Here is a 17543-nt window from a genome sequence, read left to right as displayed (position 1 = left end):
CTGACATTTTGGTAAATTTGTCAGTCGCTGATTTCCAAAAGCTGAGCACATTTTTAATCCAAACAGATCTGACTGTGAACGTTTTGTAATATTGCATATTGGAAGCACAACAGCCTTAAACTGTGCAACTTTCTTTGAACAAGTTTAGAGAAGAGTCACGTTAAAGTGCAGTATTACACTTTATTTCTTTTTGGTTATCCCAGTGCTTTGAATAGGCGCTTCAGCATCTCCATTGAATCTTCCCCAGAGTAAAGACATTTGGAGGTTGCAAGCCAGCATGTAGTGTTCAGAACTCTCTCCGAGTACTGCATTTGGTGTGGCTGGCAGTTGAAAGTAAAATTGTATGTTAAAAGTGCGAGCCATGGCTGCCAAAAGAGCATGCATGCAAAGTTCTCACCAACCTGTGAGAGTTTGCAGATTTTTCTGTCACTTTGTGTCTGGTGAAACTGAGAGACTTTTTGGCCTGTAAGTCAAATGGGGGTTCTCTTTTAAAACGTATTTTTGTAAAATTGTTTTGTCTTTTTCAAATTTTTTAATGTCTATTTTTATAACTGGTATTTGCCATCTTGTTTGTGCTTTGTAAACAATTTTTTCTTAGAAACGGTTAAATGCGTCAAGGTTATTTGTGTTCTCACATTTCCAAAGACCACTTCTCAAAACATCTTCGTCGTAAATACTTGTGTCTAGGTTAATCAGCAAAACGCCCTAATAAAGAATTTTCTTTTATCTTGGCATTAAAAAGCAGTTTTGAAAATAAGCTGTATTACATGATGTGGTGAAAAGCATAGTGCTCATTTGTCACATTTAGTGGTTTCTATTCTTCAGTGTATGTTATTACTGTAATGATGGATATAAACCCAACAGGTCAGCAATGTGATCCACAAAATTGTTCAGTATTCAGGGTTTTTTTTAACTAGATGAGAAGTGTTTTGAAATGCTGGTGCGATGTCATAATTTAGTTTCCACTGCAATACAAAACGGCATTTGTGTATACATGTATAAAGACTTTTTTTAGAAAGCAGCTGAAGATTTCTTCTCCAGAAAAATCAATGAAACTGCTTTGAAATTGATTGTGGAATTTCTCCAGTGCCACTATGTTGCTTAATATACTTCTAAAAAAAAGTTAAGGCTCACTTTTTTCTTAACTTGTAATTTTGCCAAGCAATGAAAGGGGTCTAGTTCTTTCATTTTTTGTTTGTCTGGATGGTGTTCTCATTGGAATAAAAAAATGTTCCAAATGTTTCAAAACATCAAATGAACATTTTCTCAAAATGGACAGTTTCAGGGAAAAGTCAAATGACAAAATGCAAAACGGTCCCTAACTCTTTTTTTGGCGTAGTGTATTATCACTCACAGAAAATGAACTGGAAAATGTAATGAAACTCCCAGTACATACCTACTTGGGGCGTTAACCATTTATTCACAAATGAACTATGTTGGATACACAAATTGACACCTGTCATTCATAGAGGAGGTACAAGTATCAAAACAATGGCAGCCACACCTTTACTGTAGATGCCGAGTGCATACAGTGACATCAACATTATTAAGTGTTGTCTAAAGGCCAAGCTGTAACACTCTTAGGGCCTATTTACACAGCAAGCGATAACCTTAACAACTTTCTACGTAAAGGAGAGTGGGCAAAACACAGAATAGGACGACTGTACATAGAAATGTGCAGTTTTTGAAAGACACAGCAGTGAAATTTTTGGCCAGTCGGCGGTCTCATTAGTTACATCATGGATTGAGTGGCAAAGTTGAGTGCCTCCCTGTCATGTCTTCAATTCTTCTGAGTGCTTGTTGTTATCACGGAAGGCCAGTAAAAAAAACCTGACATACCGACCAGTTTCCACATTATATGAGTGTAAATGTAAAACATCGCACTTCATATTTCTGTTGCTGTCTCTGCTTATCGCTTGCCTGTTTGAATGGGACCTTACTGTTACACCTTAGCCTGCAAAGTTGGAGGCAGAGATATTCCTGATTTGTAGTTAACACATGTATGAATAATTATTAATTAATATGTACATGTAAACAAAGATAATGAATAGATCAGGCTCTCCAGAAAGGTCTCAAAAATACACTTCTGTATGTTGTTGATACCGAAGGTATATTTTGCAGTGTGTGGGGGTACATGTATTCTTTAACATTCACTGGTACCCACTGCTACAGATGGATGCTGGCATTTGCTAATTTCTATTGAGATGTTATTGGCTAGATATCATGTAGCCTGTGATCTAAGTTCAAAACTTTATGTGCACAATATGTGCGCAAACACTGTACCTGTATTTGTGTGGATTATGGTAATATGCTACCCACAATGCTGTGAGCTTCCTTCACTATTCTAGAGAGATAAGCCACTGACGTTAATGAGGTGTGAGTGAATTTCAGCTGATGCATCTTTAATTCACCATTTTACTGTTCATTATGCACCTTCAGCAGTTCTGGAAATGATTAAACCACAAGCAATGCCTCCAATCTAATAAAAAATGTGAAGTGGCCTGATTTTTTTTTGTTGGGTGTCTGGTTTTAAACCCACAAAACCTAGAGTGTGTGTGAACAGCAGGCCTTTACCATGTTGAGGAGACACTTCCTTTTGCTAAGGAAGTAAAGACCGAGTTGTGGGGACAAATACATGTTTCAATGTGTTGGAAGTCCCCATAACTACAGAGTAAGTATGTTGAGATGTTTAAATCAGTATCCAGTGTTGCACACGACTGCCATAGAGCATCGGTCACCCGAGAGTGGGATTGCTACTCAATATCAATGTACAAGGGGAAAAAGTGCTCATCACGTATCAGAGGTTTGCAGTTTTCCGACTCATGCCAGAATGTGCAATAAGGAACCCACTGTCAGTCCCACAGAGATCAGGAGAGTGCATTAAAATACAACACAATGGGGCAATGACTCTGCTTCAAAAGGTATCAGTTGGAGTGGACAGAATGCACCCGCTAAGTCATGTGACCTACGGCAGGTATCAAACATCAACAAACATGGTATCCTCCCATAGCAAAGTGTGCTCTACGTGTTGCTTCGTAAAAAGAAAGCCGATTTTTGCTATAGTACTTGGCACTTTAGTTCGAGTTCAGTACCGACCATCGGCTTGTTGGATATTTGATACCAACTATAGGTCATGTGACTTACCGGACGCAATCGGTCTACTGTCATTTTGAATTTAGCCCTTGAAGAAAACCGCCCTGCATGCAGGTCTCAGAAATAATTTGTTTTGTACAGAAGTTATTACACAGTAAGCTCTTGGAACAGGTACATCGTGGTCTGGGTCAAGCTATCAGTCGCTTTTCAGGAACAGCACTTCAGCAAGATACAATGTCAAACATGTCTTTACACCATTTCAGTACACACATGGGTATGCAAAAACAGAAAACTGTTGCCCTCTGTGGCCCCGTAACCAGTAACATCCTGAAAGAAATCCTGACAAAAAATTTGTTCCCTCTGTTTGAAATTCTGAAATCCTTTGGGCCTGTGCAGATATTGTTGAGCCAAGTTCAAAGAAAGAGAACTGGCCCTCAAACATGGCTGGACCCAACTCTTTTAACATTTCATAGTTACAGTTGAGCATCAGTTTTGTCAAGCCACAAATTTGACAATTTTTTTACTGAATATACATCCCCAAAACATACAACATACACCCCAAAAATGACAAATGTGACTCTTAACCCTTGTGCTAGCATTTCTGCAAGGCTGTCATGTGACCCAGTGTTGTAGTCGAGACCGCTTAAGACCTTCACATAGACCAACAGAAGACCTCCAGTCTGAATTCAAGTCACAAGCTATTCAAACGAACTGCAACAAAAGCATTCTGTTGATTGGTCTTGTGATGTCTCAACTTCGTGTACACTGGTCACGTCACACAAGGGCTAACATAATCAAAAAGACATGGACAATTAGGAGACACCTTGAGGTCTGGTAGCCACTACAATTGCATAATGCCTTTTTTTGTTGATTTTCAGGTACTCTGTCAACATCCGCATTTATCAGGTGACTATAAATTGCTCCTTTTTCAGCATACGCATCAGAATTTGCAAAAAGTTTGATTTTTCTTGATACATAGTCACAACTTTGATATGTTTGATGCATCTATAAATAGAAGAAGCACCTCAGACTTTACAGTACCTTTTTACAGTCAATGGGCACCACCTATTTTCAGTGCTTTGCAGTGAATGGAGAAAAAGCCATCAGATCTGTCCATAATGATGGAACAACAGATAAGGCTTATGCATCGCATGCTCTGATTTGTGCAAATCCCAGAGCCTCTCGCAGTGTTCTGCTGCAGTGGGGACTAACACTGCTCAAAAAAAGTTCTGTTCACTGTACAAAGTGGGCAATACTTGAGGGGTAGGCCTGAAGTTAAAATAACGTCAAAAGAGCATTTCCGATGCACTAGCTATACTGATGTCTGCTTGTACTTCTTTGTGTCCAGGATTTTCTTGCCACACATTGCACAGATTCCTGCAAAACAGCACACAGAAGATAATTTTAGAAGAACAGAAGGACACAAAACCACCACTCGTTTTTTTTCTGTTTCATACTAGTGAACATATTACTCAGTTGTTCACTTACATTACTGTTGTGGAAACAAGACCTAACCCCCAAAGGGCGGCGTGGATATTCAAGCCGGAGAAGAGTTTGGCTTCTTGGGTTTTTTTTTTCAATTGCACAGATTGATGGTTGGAACTGGGGAAGTCATGGAAAACATGGATACTTGTATGCGTACATTTACATGTCTCTGCTTTTCTTCCATTTTCAGTGATTTCCACTGTCAACCTCAATACAGGTTTGAAGAAACTGTTGGTTATTGTTCTTTACGTAATTCCCTCACTTTTACTCTTTCGGTTCTCTTGCTCTTCATGTTGCTACACAGTGTCACAGTTATCAGTTTTCTGATGTGCAGTACCAAAATGGGGGCGGAAGGGGGGGGGAATGATCGTGTTGTTATTTAAGTATTTCTAGCAATGAAACCAAGGATCCCTCAAAAATGCCCAGGGCACTGTACAGCTTATGAGCCTGAGGAAACCCGAGAGGAGACAGTGAGAAGCAGTTACAGTTTTAGAGGTGGGAGGACAACCTCAGAGGAATATTCTGGGTAAAACCCACAGAATCAAGTTGGGACTGGAAACCAGATCCACTTCAGCACCGAGCCGGGAATCGAACCCAGGCCGCAGAGGTGAAAGGCAGGGAAAGAACCACCATGTCGACCCGACTCCTCATCCTAAGGGCCCACCTCATAACAGGTAACACACAGTTTTCGTGCAGAGGTAACTCAAGATGGTGCAAGTGGGTTCCTAGTGCAAGCCGCCCACAGGGGCCAATGGTTACCGTGTGACTCTTACCTATTTTATAAGCACATCCCTGGCAGTAGTGTGAGCCGACTTGGTGCACAGACTGCTTACATATCCGACACTTGTTAAACTGTGTGGTGTAAGGATTATATCTAAGGTGGAAATAACAGTATGAAAATTGAAAATAATGACTGATTGATGCTACTTAGTACTTTCTGCTCATGCCATTTACTGATGTGCTTATTGCAAGCCTGTTTTTCTTTCATACATTTAGGCTGCATCCGAATCCATTGTCTAGAGCTAGGTCTTGGTTTTCACTCCATTGAAAGTACGTGGAGACGCACAGACAATAGACCTAGCTGTAGCTCTGGAAGCCCGTTTCGGACACGGCCTTACTCTGAAGCTAAGCCCAGACATGTCCATTTTCTTCCTGAACAATAGGCCAGTGCAGTATTTCAACTGTGATTGTACACAAGACAGGACTTGATGTACATGTGTCTATGCAGGACCAAAGCCATGTTTTGTGATAAAACCACTCAATCAAAAAGAAGATGGAAACTTTTGTTCCAACAGATGTCACAGCATTCAAATCATAGAACGTGGTGTTGAGTAGAGTTTTGGAATAGGTGCACTTGCATGAGACCAAGGACATTTCTTAAATTATGTAGGTGCTTACGTGTATAATGATGCACTTGTGGTAATCTGATTAACCCGAAATTGTCAAATCCTGATGCACAGGACTTGAGTCATTCCCACTCTGCATAGCGAAAGATTTAAGAACAAATGCAAAAATGCCCCAAGCTCATAGAAACATGCAAACTTTTGGGCATAATAAAATAATAACTGATATGTTTCTGCATTCAGGGGAGGATTCAGAGAGGACGTCACAAAGACCTTGCTTTCTTGCCAGTAAGTAGCTTGTTTTCTCCAACCTTCCGCCCACCACTCTCTGGAAAATAAAGGGAAGACACCAATGCACAGTTACAGTCCCTATTATGCAAATCTGCAACATGGACAGCAATGGAGAGAATAGAAAAGGTAAACAGCAGGCTAAATTTAGTCTACCTCCATGTTTATGCACTGGTAGAAGTGAATTTAACCAGTTAAGGGGACTGGGAGTGTAGATAAGGAACTGGCTAGAGCTTCATTTTTTTAATTCACTAATTTTCCCCCAGGCTATTTATTATTTGAAAGTAAAAGTACATGTATTTAACTTTTCATCATGTCCATCGTGTACATTTAACCCTAACCTTTCCCAACCACGCAGAATTAAACAGTAGTAAAGTGTTTGATTCTGTGGGGATAGGTCTGGTGGGCCCATAACAGCTGGCTTTTGCATTGGGTTTGGCATACCTCAGAAAAACTAAGTCCAACAGCCTCTGTCCACAAAGTCCCATATGGGTGTTTAACTTTGTGTGAATGGGGAAGGTTAGGGCCAGCAACCCTTGGGGGGTTAGGGTTAAAGAAACTATCAAATCAGCATTAAAATTCAAAAACATGCCAAATCCAGGATGATTCTAGTATAACTTTGAGAAAACTCTGTGATGTCTGTGGCGACATGAAGAATACCCTCTCTTACCAGTTGTGTTCCTGGCTCCAGATTTCCATGGGTCAGGAGTTATAACTTTTCCAAGTTTCTTCTCACCTGCATGTGGAACACAATTTTAAATAGACCCAATTGCATAAATTGTAAAGGCCAACATGACCTAGCCAAAGGCAATTAGTTTTCTGTATCACTGAAAACAAAATCAAGCTCTGTTTTTTTCAAAAACCAACATGATGGTCTCAAAACCCTGAATCAGTTTGGACGGATTGGACAGGAGATTTGATTGAGAAAGTGAAATCTTAGGAAGTCCAAGTAACTTGGACTCTACTGTGACTGTCACCAACCGTGACTAAATGTTGAACAAGGCAATTTGAATTTGTAGCATCCCAATATACTCAGAGTAGAATCTTGAAGTGAACTGATCTGATCTAATGGGGTTCATTACCATTAGCACCCTGTTCCTATATTATTATAAGGAAACAAAGTCCACTTTCTCAAACTAACTAACATTTTGACCTTAAGGAACCATTACTCAATCCTGATAGGCCTAGTTTAGGTAGATTTTGACAATATTAAAACAAGAAAACTTCAAATTTCTAATCCGAGTTTGGAAAAAGACAACCACTCAGGCGAATCATGCCATTTTGTTTTTCGTCTGGTTGCCCGACTCAGGCATTTGGGATTCATCAAAACAAATTTCCATCCAAGTAAAGGAACCGGACTACATTCGCTTATTTGTTGTTTACAGCTCTTCGGGGCGGTCATGTATACTGCCGTTTTACCTAAAAATTTCCCTCAAAACCCTGTTTGCTTTTCTTTCTAATATGAAAGAAGACAACACCAACAACTTGTTTCGAAAAAGGAGAATTTGTTCCCTTATATAATAGGAACAGGGTGATGAACCCTGATCTAACTGCACAAACTGATAAAATGAAGTAGGGCCCGCTTTAAGTTAGCACACACAGTTGTGCCTTAAACATGTTAAAGCACTTAGCGTGCATCACACACTGCGCATACATCCGCTTAATGGCCAACCGCAACCTCGACTCCATAGATAGGCCTCCAAAAAAGGGCAAGTCATGACTTGGTACGCTTGGTCTGATCTGCCATGTCTGCAAAGAAGTAAGTCGTAGGCTAAGTCACTGTAATTGTGACCTGCATGACCTGGCCTAACGTAGGCCTACGATTTTCTCTTAATTTACTTACACTTTTCACAGACCATGACTTTAAATGACTTGATTAAACTGCAGTGATAAACAAAACAAATTCACTCAAGATAGCACTTCGTCAGTCTACGTCGAGTCGTCAGGTCGTTACAAACAGACGCACACGAAAATGACGAAAGGGCGCAGCCATCTTTTTGCATATCTGATATGGGAAAAATACTTTTAAAATCATTCTAACTATTTGCCTAAAGATGTTTTAAAACATAGGAAAATTTTTGTTTAAAAATTTAAAAACTGTATATTTTTGTTTTGTGTGATGAAATTATTTAAAAATGCATTTTTAAAATTTCAATCATTAGGCCTATAAAATATCTTTGTACTTTTTTATTTATTCTTTTCTTCAGCCGTCATACCTAAGATTGTATAGCGCCGCTGCGCGGCGCTATACAATCTTTGGTAATACGAGTTCATCATAAATCATTATAGCGCAAAACACCGCACTATTAGAACAATGTGCTTGGGAGTTTACAAAAAATTTAAGACTTGAAACCTAAAATTGTCCTTGTTTTAAACATGACCTTGCATTAAATGTGCGCTTCTTATATGCTTTCGACTGTACCAGCTTGAAATCATACTAGTTACAGTAGCGCAACTCTGTCAGTTGCTGAAATTTCTAGGGATACCATAGAGCTCTATAAAAAAAACCTAGAGTGCGCACTCTGTATTCTACGTACGCAGCAAACGCTTAGTACTAGTTTGCCAACCGTAGGGCTCATAGTAAAGCTAGAGGGTTGCACTACACCAAATACGCGCCCATAGAAAACGGTGCAAAATCGGACCGAAATAGCGCCGCCTGTTGACTCTCGTGAAGAGGTTGGCCTCTGTTTTTTTTTACTGGAAATTCAAGATTGTGGCCTGAGAAGATCACTTTTCGTTTCAATTCATGGGGGTTAGCCACGAAAATCTTTTTTATTAACCTTTCGAGGAAGATACCCCAAAACAGCAGTAAAACTAAGCGCTCATTTCTGAATGTAGCCGCCCGCCTCTAGTATCCAAAATAGGCCCACAATTTGGGGCTTTTTGTGAAAGAAATACCCCAAACTGGAAACTATCAGTCCCAAAATCGGGATTTCTAGAAATATTTCTATGATGCCTCCTGATGGCATCATAGAAATATTTATGGTATTTCTTATTGTAAAAACCCCGTGGGATCACAAAATATTAATGAGCTCGCGCGCAAATTCCCATCCAAATAAATAGAAATAGTTTGAAATCAATTTCATTGATATTTGTCAAATTACACTGGTCAGGTGTATTAGGGACACAAAAATGTTACACTTTGGACCCTGAATTTATAGAATGACCCAATTTACATGAATAGGCCTATACATAATAACAGAATAAAAATGCCGTGAAGCCTGTCTCAAACTGAATTGTGTAAAATAAAGACAGAATATTTTTCGTTTCCGGGCGACATATCATACGCTACTTCTTTCTGTTTGTAATTACTTGCATTTGGACAATTTTAAATTTTTAGTCAGCGGCCTTGGCAAAGAAATCATCAGCCACTGTTTGCCCTGTGACAGGTTGAGAGGAGAATCATTCCACTCGGCTTCAAACCAAAATAGACCATTTAATGTGTCCCATCTTGGAATTATGCTTACCATTACATTTATAAATATTCGTTCATTGTACATTGAGATTCGACCAACAAAATTTAAATAAACGTAGTTGATACATTTGAACCTAGTTGATCATACGTTTTCTAAGTCTTATATATTTCACTGTCCTTTTAATTATTTTAACACAAGGAGGAAAAATTCGCCCCATTTCTCGATATACTTCAATTCCAAGCATAGAGACTTCGTCCAGTAATATACATTTTAAAAAAGGAAAGAAAGTTTGTGTGACGCTACCAAATACTCAGGGAATGAACACAATTTTTTTTAACTGTAAATTTCTAATTCTTGAAGTGTGGAGAAAAATTTGGATTTTTTTTTCCACTTGTAATACATGCATTCACCAACAAGGGACGGGTCACTTTTTAGAAGAAATACCGTGAAACCCATCTTTTGAACGGGCACAGTGTACCTGACACATCGTTTCATGATGGGTCATGTCGCTATTGCTTTTGACTTGTTCAAATTAAAAGGCTCAAGTTATTCTTTCCGCAAGTCCCCTGCCGCCGCGCACGCGAGCGCCGTGTACGTACGTAAACGAGGTGCCTGTATGCCTTAACAGCGCCACCGTGCGAAATGAATGTGTCACGCTAGAAATTGGTTCCCAACAAATATTCGCTTTGTAGGAACAGAATTTCTTGGGCGCCAGCGATACATTTTTCGGGCCATAGCGCATAGCTTGCATGCATTGTATTGTGTATTGCAATCGTACGTTGGATCAGAAGCGCAGCCAGGAAGTGTAAACTCGTCGAACCTGTGAAAATGACAGTTAGGTCTTCAACTCCTCGATAGTGATCATTCTTTTGCCAGGATTTATACCGTTTTCCTGTGGATACTGATGCGCTGACAAGAAGACCATGAATTCGAGACTTGTGCAGAATAAAAATCCCTTGGAGGATTTCGAATTATTACAGAGAATTGGAAGTGGAACTTACGGCGATGTGTACAAGGTAAAAAAAATTAGGGCCTACCCACCCACCATGATAGATCGCTATTGTTGATACTTTGCGAATATTCTTTTCATTTATTAACACTGTCTGCAGCGTTTGTTTACTCTAGAAGAATCAAAATACATTTTTTAGGAATAATATTGGGGTTCATCGTCCGCCACGCTCCCACGAACCCCATAGAAATAAAAGGCTTTTTTTGCCATAGGCGTACGCAATAAATAGGGCCTGCATCACGCATGTACATGTAGGTCTAGGCTTAATGGCTACGTGACACAGGGCTGCGTATGGCAGGACATACAGGAGAAGTTTCATCTTTCAGAATGTGGGCTTGGCCAAAACACAAAGGAGATTTGTAGAGTCCAAGTTACTTGGACTAGAAGACGTAGGTTTTTTCAGACAAGTCTCATAGGTTTGTGCACAGGGGCAAGCCTTGTCCGTCTATGGAACTCTTTCCTGGGGTGGTTTTGAGAATGAATGAATTGTTGGGTGAACATTTTCAAAGTACATGTACATGTGGCCTGTCAGCCCCATACGTATAAATGGCAATGAATGGGACTCAGGTGCATGTACTACTACTAGACTGCCTCCTGTACCCTGGCTCCCACACTCACAAGCAGTAAAAAATGGTTGGAAGTTGACCAGTTCTCTTTAGAGAGATGTTTACATCTTGTCCCATTTAAAAGCATCATTACCTTCTTAACACCGAGGGTTTCAAGCATTCGCTGCTGGGTAACATGTTTTCGCTTACAGTACATTGTACATCTCCTTACCAAGAAATTTAGAGGAGAACTTTGCTTAAATGTTCAAGGTCATGTCCCTGATGTACTTGTGTACATCTGTAATCTAACTCATGGCTAATTTGGGGGGCCATACTTGAAATACATGTACCTAAGCCACAATCAAATTTACTTGGCTGCGTTGGCTGTGGCTGATTCTTGGTGTCACCTACATATATACACTGCATGCCAGCATCAGCAGCCACTTTCTATCAGTTTGCATTACTGCCGGCCTAGGGAAATAATTCAGATGCAGGTTCAGAATGTCATGTTGCGTTCTTTGCTGTTGATGTGAAACTACATGTAGTGCCCTAAATATCTAAATTGTCACCAAACTGATGTGGTGTCACTTGGAAACCAGTTTCTCTTAAAGACGTGTACGGTAACATGCCTTTGAGTAACTTCAAAATGTTCTGAAACGTTCAACACAGTTAACCAACATCAAAAATAACAATTTTTTACATTTACAGTGTACCTGTACTCGGTAGGACCCCATCTGTCACAAAACGTACCCCCAACTTCATTGAAAGACACAATTACTGGTACAATCTTGTCTACGTGCTCTGTTACATGTATTGTTACTTTTACATGTATTGTTCATGTGCAGGCCTTTTTATTTTTTTTTAATAAACTGCCACTCAGTTTTCAGCAACCTTGGATGCATATTGACATACCGATAACCTACTGTACATTTATAGAGTACTGGTACATTTGTCTTGGTAAAAGCACTTCTTCCTACACGCATATTGTACATGTACATGTGAATGCATTCCACCAATGCTCATACATGTAGGCCAATGTGTTATGGTCAGTCATTCCAGATAAACAGATCAATGATAGTAAAAGCTTGTCACGCCCCGGTTGTTTTTTGCCTACAGTATGTACTGTACTGGGTATATGTACATTTAGTTGAATGTGAAGGAATTATATTGGACTGCTTCAGACATTGTTTCCTGGAACCTTCTTGATTGTTTAAAGGCCCCCAAATGCTCAATATTTTCTTTCACATATGCACATAGAACATGCACCGGGTTCCGTATACATGTACAGTACTTCATCTTTTAAAGAGCGTTATTTATGTGAAATCGCAGTGGCTGTGCTCTACCGACCTCAAACCTGCATGATGGAGAATCCTCCTAGTGAATTATTGACAAGTTTGAGTTTAGTCCAGTCAAAATATGTGTACATCTGCATGTACTGTACTTGTACGTACATGTACATGTTGGTCGGCAGCAGTTGAAAATCCTAAACAGCATGTTTTAAAATGATGTACATTTTTCATGTACCGGTATCTACCGGTATACACATGTACATGTGAGCTGTGCATGTTCTTGGGCACATGCACTACTCGTAAGTTTTGACAGGATTTTGGCTGCTACAGACTGGGCAAGTGTTCATATTTGTGTTGTTTACAATGCTCATGAATACCGAAGTACTTGCCCACATACATGTACCGGTACATGTACTGCACAGGACCCACAGAATAGCGGCACTACATGTATTTTACATGTATGTACCTGTACATGACTACATGTACATGTAGTATGTCTACACACCTGTACATGTACTCCACCTAGAATGTATGTAAACTTGGAGGATTGAGGACAGTTAGAGTTATGCATGTGATTCATCACTGAATTGGCACACCACGATCAATGACTCATGGCACTGATACTTGTAAATGTACATGCACAGGACTCGTCACAGATGCCTCTTCCTTGATTCAGGGGAAAGAAATGTGATGTTTTGAGACACCCGACAAGGAGGGGTGGGGGGAGGGACTTACTGGGCAGAAAGATCCCTCTCTTGTTCCTGGACAGAGCCCATTGATGTCACTGTTCTGCTGTGTACATTTTTAATATACATGTACATGTACAGTACTTCAATTTTAAAGCAAAGTAAGAAAAAAGGGCACACACAGACACACGCATAAAGGAGGTATGCAGTTTTTTCCCCAGTGTATTAAACTTTGTCCCCCAATTAACATGTAGTTTGGTGGCTGGAAAGTAAATAATGAAGTGAATAGCCTTCTGTATTTCTGTCAGCACTGGCCTGGGAATATTTCAGTTCTAAGGGTCTCTGGTCTGAAAGGTGGGGCTGGCATGCTGCTGTCAACATGTGATTACACATTACTGGTAGCAGCTACTGTAACTGTTGTCAAATATACTGGATGAAAAATTGATAAACAAGTCCATAAAAGTAGCAGAGTCTACCACAACCCATCCAAACCACCCTTTCAACACCACTTAGAGTGGCAAGAATCCTTAACACACTGAACACCATTGTGACATACTTTCTGAAGTGTCCATGAACTGCTACAAAATCACAAGCAAATGTTCACCAGGCATTGTCTTAATTACAGGCTGTGGCATATTAGACTCTACGTTATGCCAAGCAGCTGCAGCCACTTCCATAATAGACTAATGTGTCATTTCAAGCCATGGCTGTGAAAGTCAGATATGGCCTCGTATTTTGCCATTTCCAGATGGCCCTTTGTTTTTGGGCGCCAGTTCGAACATATATCTGCAGCAGTGTGCACTGTGTACATGTACAGGCCACGCACAGAGGGGTGTATTGAAATCATTAGTTGCCTTTTTGACAACAGTTTGAACGTTTCCTAGATAGTTTAAATAATTTTTTTTTTCAAAATGAAATGAAATTGGACAGGGCATCAGTTTTCTGATGTGGGTGCTGATGAGAAACTTTGAATTAGTTTTATGTGGCCTGAAAACCAAAAACAGATCCAAAGTGCTACATTGTCTGTCAGATGTTTTGAGGACCAGTTGAATTCAATGTTGTATTTCAACAGGGTAATAGTTTCAAATTAAATACATTAAAGGGAGTGTCTACATGTACATGTACACGTTAGTATATTTGTCCAGGAAGTCATTTTGGGGTCTTGGTTTTTATGCGTACTGTAAAATGAAAATGTGGGTCATTGTGGAATTAACCTCAAGTACCGGTACATGTACATGTATGTATGTGTAGCATTTGTTAGGCACAATACATGTACCAATATGTTTGCATGAGCAGATCAGTGAGTAATGGTTTTCATCAGTGCCGTTAGGGAGAAAATTAAAATGAGGAGCCATTGGCTCCTAGGAAAAAAATGTTAGGCTCCAGGCTGATTTTTGTACATACTGTACGCACATTTTCAAAATACACAAGTTGCATATATGTACAAAAACTAACAAAACACACAGAAACGTTATTCTGTCAATTATCCACAGGATGGACAGGCTTTGGATTTGTGCTTGTGGAATAAATAAAAAGTGATGACCAATTACATAAAAAAAAACAGCTGAAAGAAAAGACGAGGCGTGTTTGTTCTTTTACTTTTTAGTATTTCGTACAGCACTGTACCTGGGACTGGACCGGACCAAGGGAAGCTTGAAACCTTTTGGTTTCAAACTTAGATTTGGGACTGAAACAAGTTTATTGCTCTGAAATATTGGCGTGCATAGACTGCAAGTGCATCTAATGAATACGTGAAACGTCTCAGCTCCTATACACTATACAGCTTGCAGCCCCAACCAGTCGACTCGGATACATGTACCTACGATCTGTGCATGCATGTGTGTACCACTTCATTGTACATTTAAGCTACATAATTAACGTGGGCTCATGCTGTGTACATACATGTACATGTAGTAAGACGGAGAAAAAACTGAGTGGTCATAGAGACACATTGCACGGTGTACGTAGAAGAAAACTGGGCAGCAGTCGTTCGTGAAATACATGTCTGACTGATAAGGTGGGCGACCAGCGGGCACAAATCATGGTCACCATTTCGATAAGAATTAAACATTTGGTTGCGTATCATCATTTTTCAGGCGTAGATGCGACTGTTTTGGTTGCACCGTACTGCGCTGGTTTGCATGTCTGCATTTCTTATCTTCCTCCCATCACCAGTTTTACAAATACATTGGGTATGTTCTTACTACATTTAAATCTTTTGTCTACAGGCCAAGATGGTTGCCGATGGCAACCTTGCTGCTTTGAAGGTGATCAAAGTGGATCCAGGCAAGTTTGTAGTCAACTTTTTCAATTTACTACATTTTGTCAAATGTACATGTTGTATATCCATTTATTTGGCTCTTTAAATTACAGACCTGTGTAAAAGATGAAAGCAAGAAGAGAGATGTGAACCAATTTGAATGAAGAATTGAAAGCTTTATGTAGATGCAAAGATGTACATACATGTACATATATATCTCCTTGAATCACAGTTTACCAGTGGAACATTTTACTGCACATATTGGCAGTGTTCAGTGATGTTTCTTTTTTGACTTTCAATGCGGAGTGTTACACTGGAATTGTGCTCAGGGCCCACGCTGATGCATTGCGTCTTGTTGATTCCACTCTTTTCCATTGATCTAATTGAAGGAAGAGATATTGAATGTCCTAACATCTCTTGAAGCCCCTGGACCAGTGTAGTGGGTGGAACCAAACGCGGTATCATGGGACCTCATCCAACCCTCATCAGTTTCAAAGCTTGTGTGCCCAGGATACACATGTACCATACACATATTGTATAATTTTGTGAACATGTAACGCTACGATATGTTCATCTCTACAATACACACGTACATGTATATGTACTTGTACATGCGCAACTTTTTACTAAAGCACTCTGTGGGAAACCTTCCCCCAAATCATTCTAGATCCCTAAGAGATACGTAAGGACTAGGAGACAAGTTAATATTCTCCCACCCATTTTCTTATCGACATACCGGTATTCTCCACTACAGGGGATGATGTTGAGATTATTCAGAAAGAGATTGCCATCATGAAGGAGTGCAGACACAAGAACATTGTCATGTACTTTGGCAGTTACTCGCGTAGAGATAAGCTGTGGATCGCCATGGAGTACTGCGGGGGAGGTTCTCTCCAAGACATCTACCACAGTAAGTCGATCCCTTTGCCTCCCGCAGGAAATCTAGAGGGCCAAACTTCTGAGTGACAAGACCTAATCCACCCCCCTCCCCGTAAAGAAAAAAGATAGAAGATTACAGGCGTTGTACTGGTATTACAAAAATAAACAATGGAACAGCATTAGAATATTCACAATATGTGCGCACTGTTCTTCGTGCTCCTCGCAATCACCGTTGTGCTCCTCCCGTAACGTCATATCAGCTGCGACCCTCCTGTGTGATTGGTCAGCAGGAACTTGATGAATATTCATGATTTGTGATACTTGTCCTGTGACTGTTTTATTCTGCGCTCTTTCATGGATGTCCTGTGGTGATGTACCTGCAGCTTGGTTGGCAGGAATCGCTGAATTATCATGTTCATCTGAAAATTCCACAGATGAATCCCTGCTTGACCTTGCTGACAGCATGCCGGCTGATTGTATTAGCAAATAGGCCTATACTGATGATGTCACATTTTATTTACATACACGCACTTTCCTATGGAGCCAGTCAGGGCCCATGGTCCACTGAGCACCATCACAGGAAAGCACAAAGTGTGGCGTCATCAGTTCAGGGGTCTGTTAGTGTTGAAGTGCAAGGAATAGTTATTTGGCTTTCATACAATGGCAAACACAAAACCATGCTCTGAGACCTCCCCAGCATGCGCATTTATTTTAACCTTCATTTCACCATGATTTCAAGTGCACTTAATTCCAGATAGATGGTTATAGTAATGACTTAGAAGTAACACTTGTAACTGTATTAAAACCCGTAAACAAAACAGCATTTCAATTTGTGTGTTCACCCCCCCATGTTCACAGTTGGAAAAAATATATTGACAGAGAAAAGGAATTAGAAAGTCATTTCCTGGAAGCTATGAACAGGATAAAAAAGTACATGTTCACAATTTCTGGATAGGCAAGGACACTGAGGACACTGCACTGTGATTGTGCACCTTTCCATGTATGAAGGTCCGAGCCCTCTATGTATGGTTTTTTGGGAGAGGGGCAGGTATTAATGTATCCATAACAAGTATGCAACGATATCCAGAAAAAGTTACCCGACATGATGTACAAGTAGCACAGAAAAGAAATCACAATTTCAATACTTTAAAAAGTCAGACACAGTGACAAAGTGACAAAATTTAAAAATGTTCTGAGTGATAATGCTCTGAATTCAGATTCAGATTTAGCGTCGGACCTCATCTGCAAAG

The 17543-nt window shown here is 40.0% G+C and overlaps 2 protein-coding genes across 2 annotated transcripts; one reads left to right on the top strand and one right to left on the bottom strand.

Annotated features, from left to right (window-relative positions):
* Nucleotides 1-1389: 1389 nt before the first annotated feature.
* Nucleotides 1390-8222, bottom strand: cript (CXXC repeat containing interactor of PDZ3 domain). The gene is made up of 5 exons (XM_022241593.2): nucleotides 8053-8222; nucleotides 6880-6945; nucleotides 6195-6249; nucleotides 5352-5452; nucleotides 1390-4470 (listed from the first exon to the last, which is right to left on the bottom strand). The coding sequence occupies exons 1-5, from the start codon at nucleotides 8066-8068 to the stop codon at nucleotides 4406-4408; spliced, it is 303 nt and encodes a 100-aa protein (XP_022097285.1). The 5' UTR covers nucleotides 8069-8222; the 3' UTR covers nucleotides 1390-4405.
* Nucleotides 8223-10378: 2156 nt separating this feature from the next.
* LOC147800518 (mitogen-activated protein kinase kinase kinase kinase 3-like) lies at nucleotides 10379-16542 on the top strand. The gene is made up of 3 exons (XM_087146887.1): nucleotides 10379-10641; nucleotides 15383-15440; nucleotides 16169-16542. Exons 1-3 carry the CDS (start codon nucleotides 10549-10551, stop codon nucleotides 16378-16380), a joined length of 363 nt encoding a protein of 120 aa, XP_087003013.1. The 5' UTR covers nucleotides 10379-10548; the 3' UTR covers nucleotides 16381-16542.
* The last annotated feature ends 1001 nt before the right edge of the window (nucleotides 16543-17543 follow it).

This window comes from Acanthaster planci, linkage group LG01, assembly GCF_054643075.1.
Source record: "Acanthaster planci isolate LZ-2023a linkage group LG01, COTS_SCS, whole genome shotgun sequence".
Classification (NCBI taxonomy): domain Eukaryota; kingdom Metazoa; phylum Echinodermata; class Asteroidea; order Valvatida; family Acanthasteridae; genus Acanthaster; species Acanthaster planci.
Note: the sequence above shows the minus strand (reverse complement) of the source record. Positions and strands in the feature narration are given on the sequence as shown.

What these genes read in the sequence shown, in the direction of transcription:
- LOC147800518 (XM_087146887.1), top strand. Translation starts at nt 10,549, where the DNA reads ATGAATTCGAGACTTGTGCAGAATAAAAATCCCTTGGAGGATTTCGAA. An exon ending in CTTACGGCGATGTGTACAAG is followed by an intron (nt 10,642 to 15,382) that starts GTAAAAAAAATT and finishes TTTTGTCTACAG; the next exon opens with GCCAAGATGGTTGCCGATGG. An exon ending in GGTGATCAAAGTGGATCCAG is followed by an intron (nt 15,441 to 16,168) that starts GCAAGTTTGTAG and finishes TCTCCACTACAG; the next exon opens with GGGATGATGTTGAGATTATT.
- cript (XM_022241593.2), bottom strand. An exon ending in TGGAGCCAGGAACACAACTG is followed by an intron (nt 6,250 to 6,879) that starts GTAAGAGAGGGT and finishes TTTATTTTCCAG; the next exon opens with AGAGTGGTGGGCGGAAGGTT. An exon ending in GGGATGTGCTTATAAAATAG is followed by an intron (nt 4,471 to 5,351) that starts GTAAGAGTCACA and finishes GCTGTTTTGCAG; the next exon opens with GAATCTGTGCAATGTGTGGC.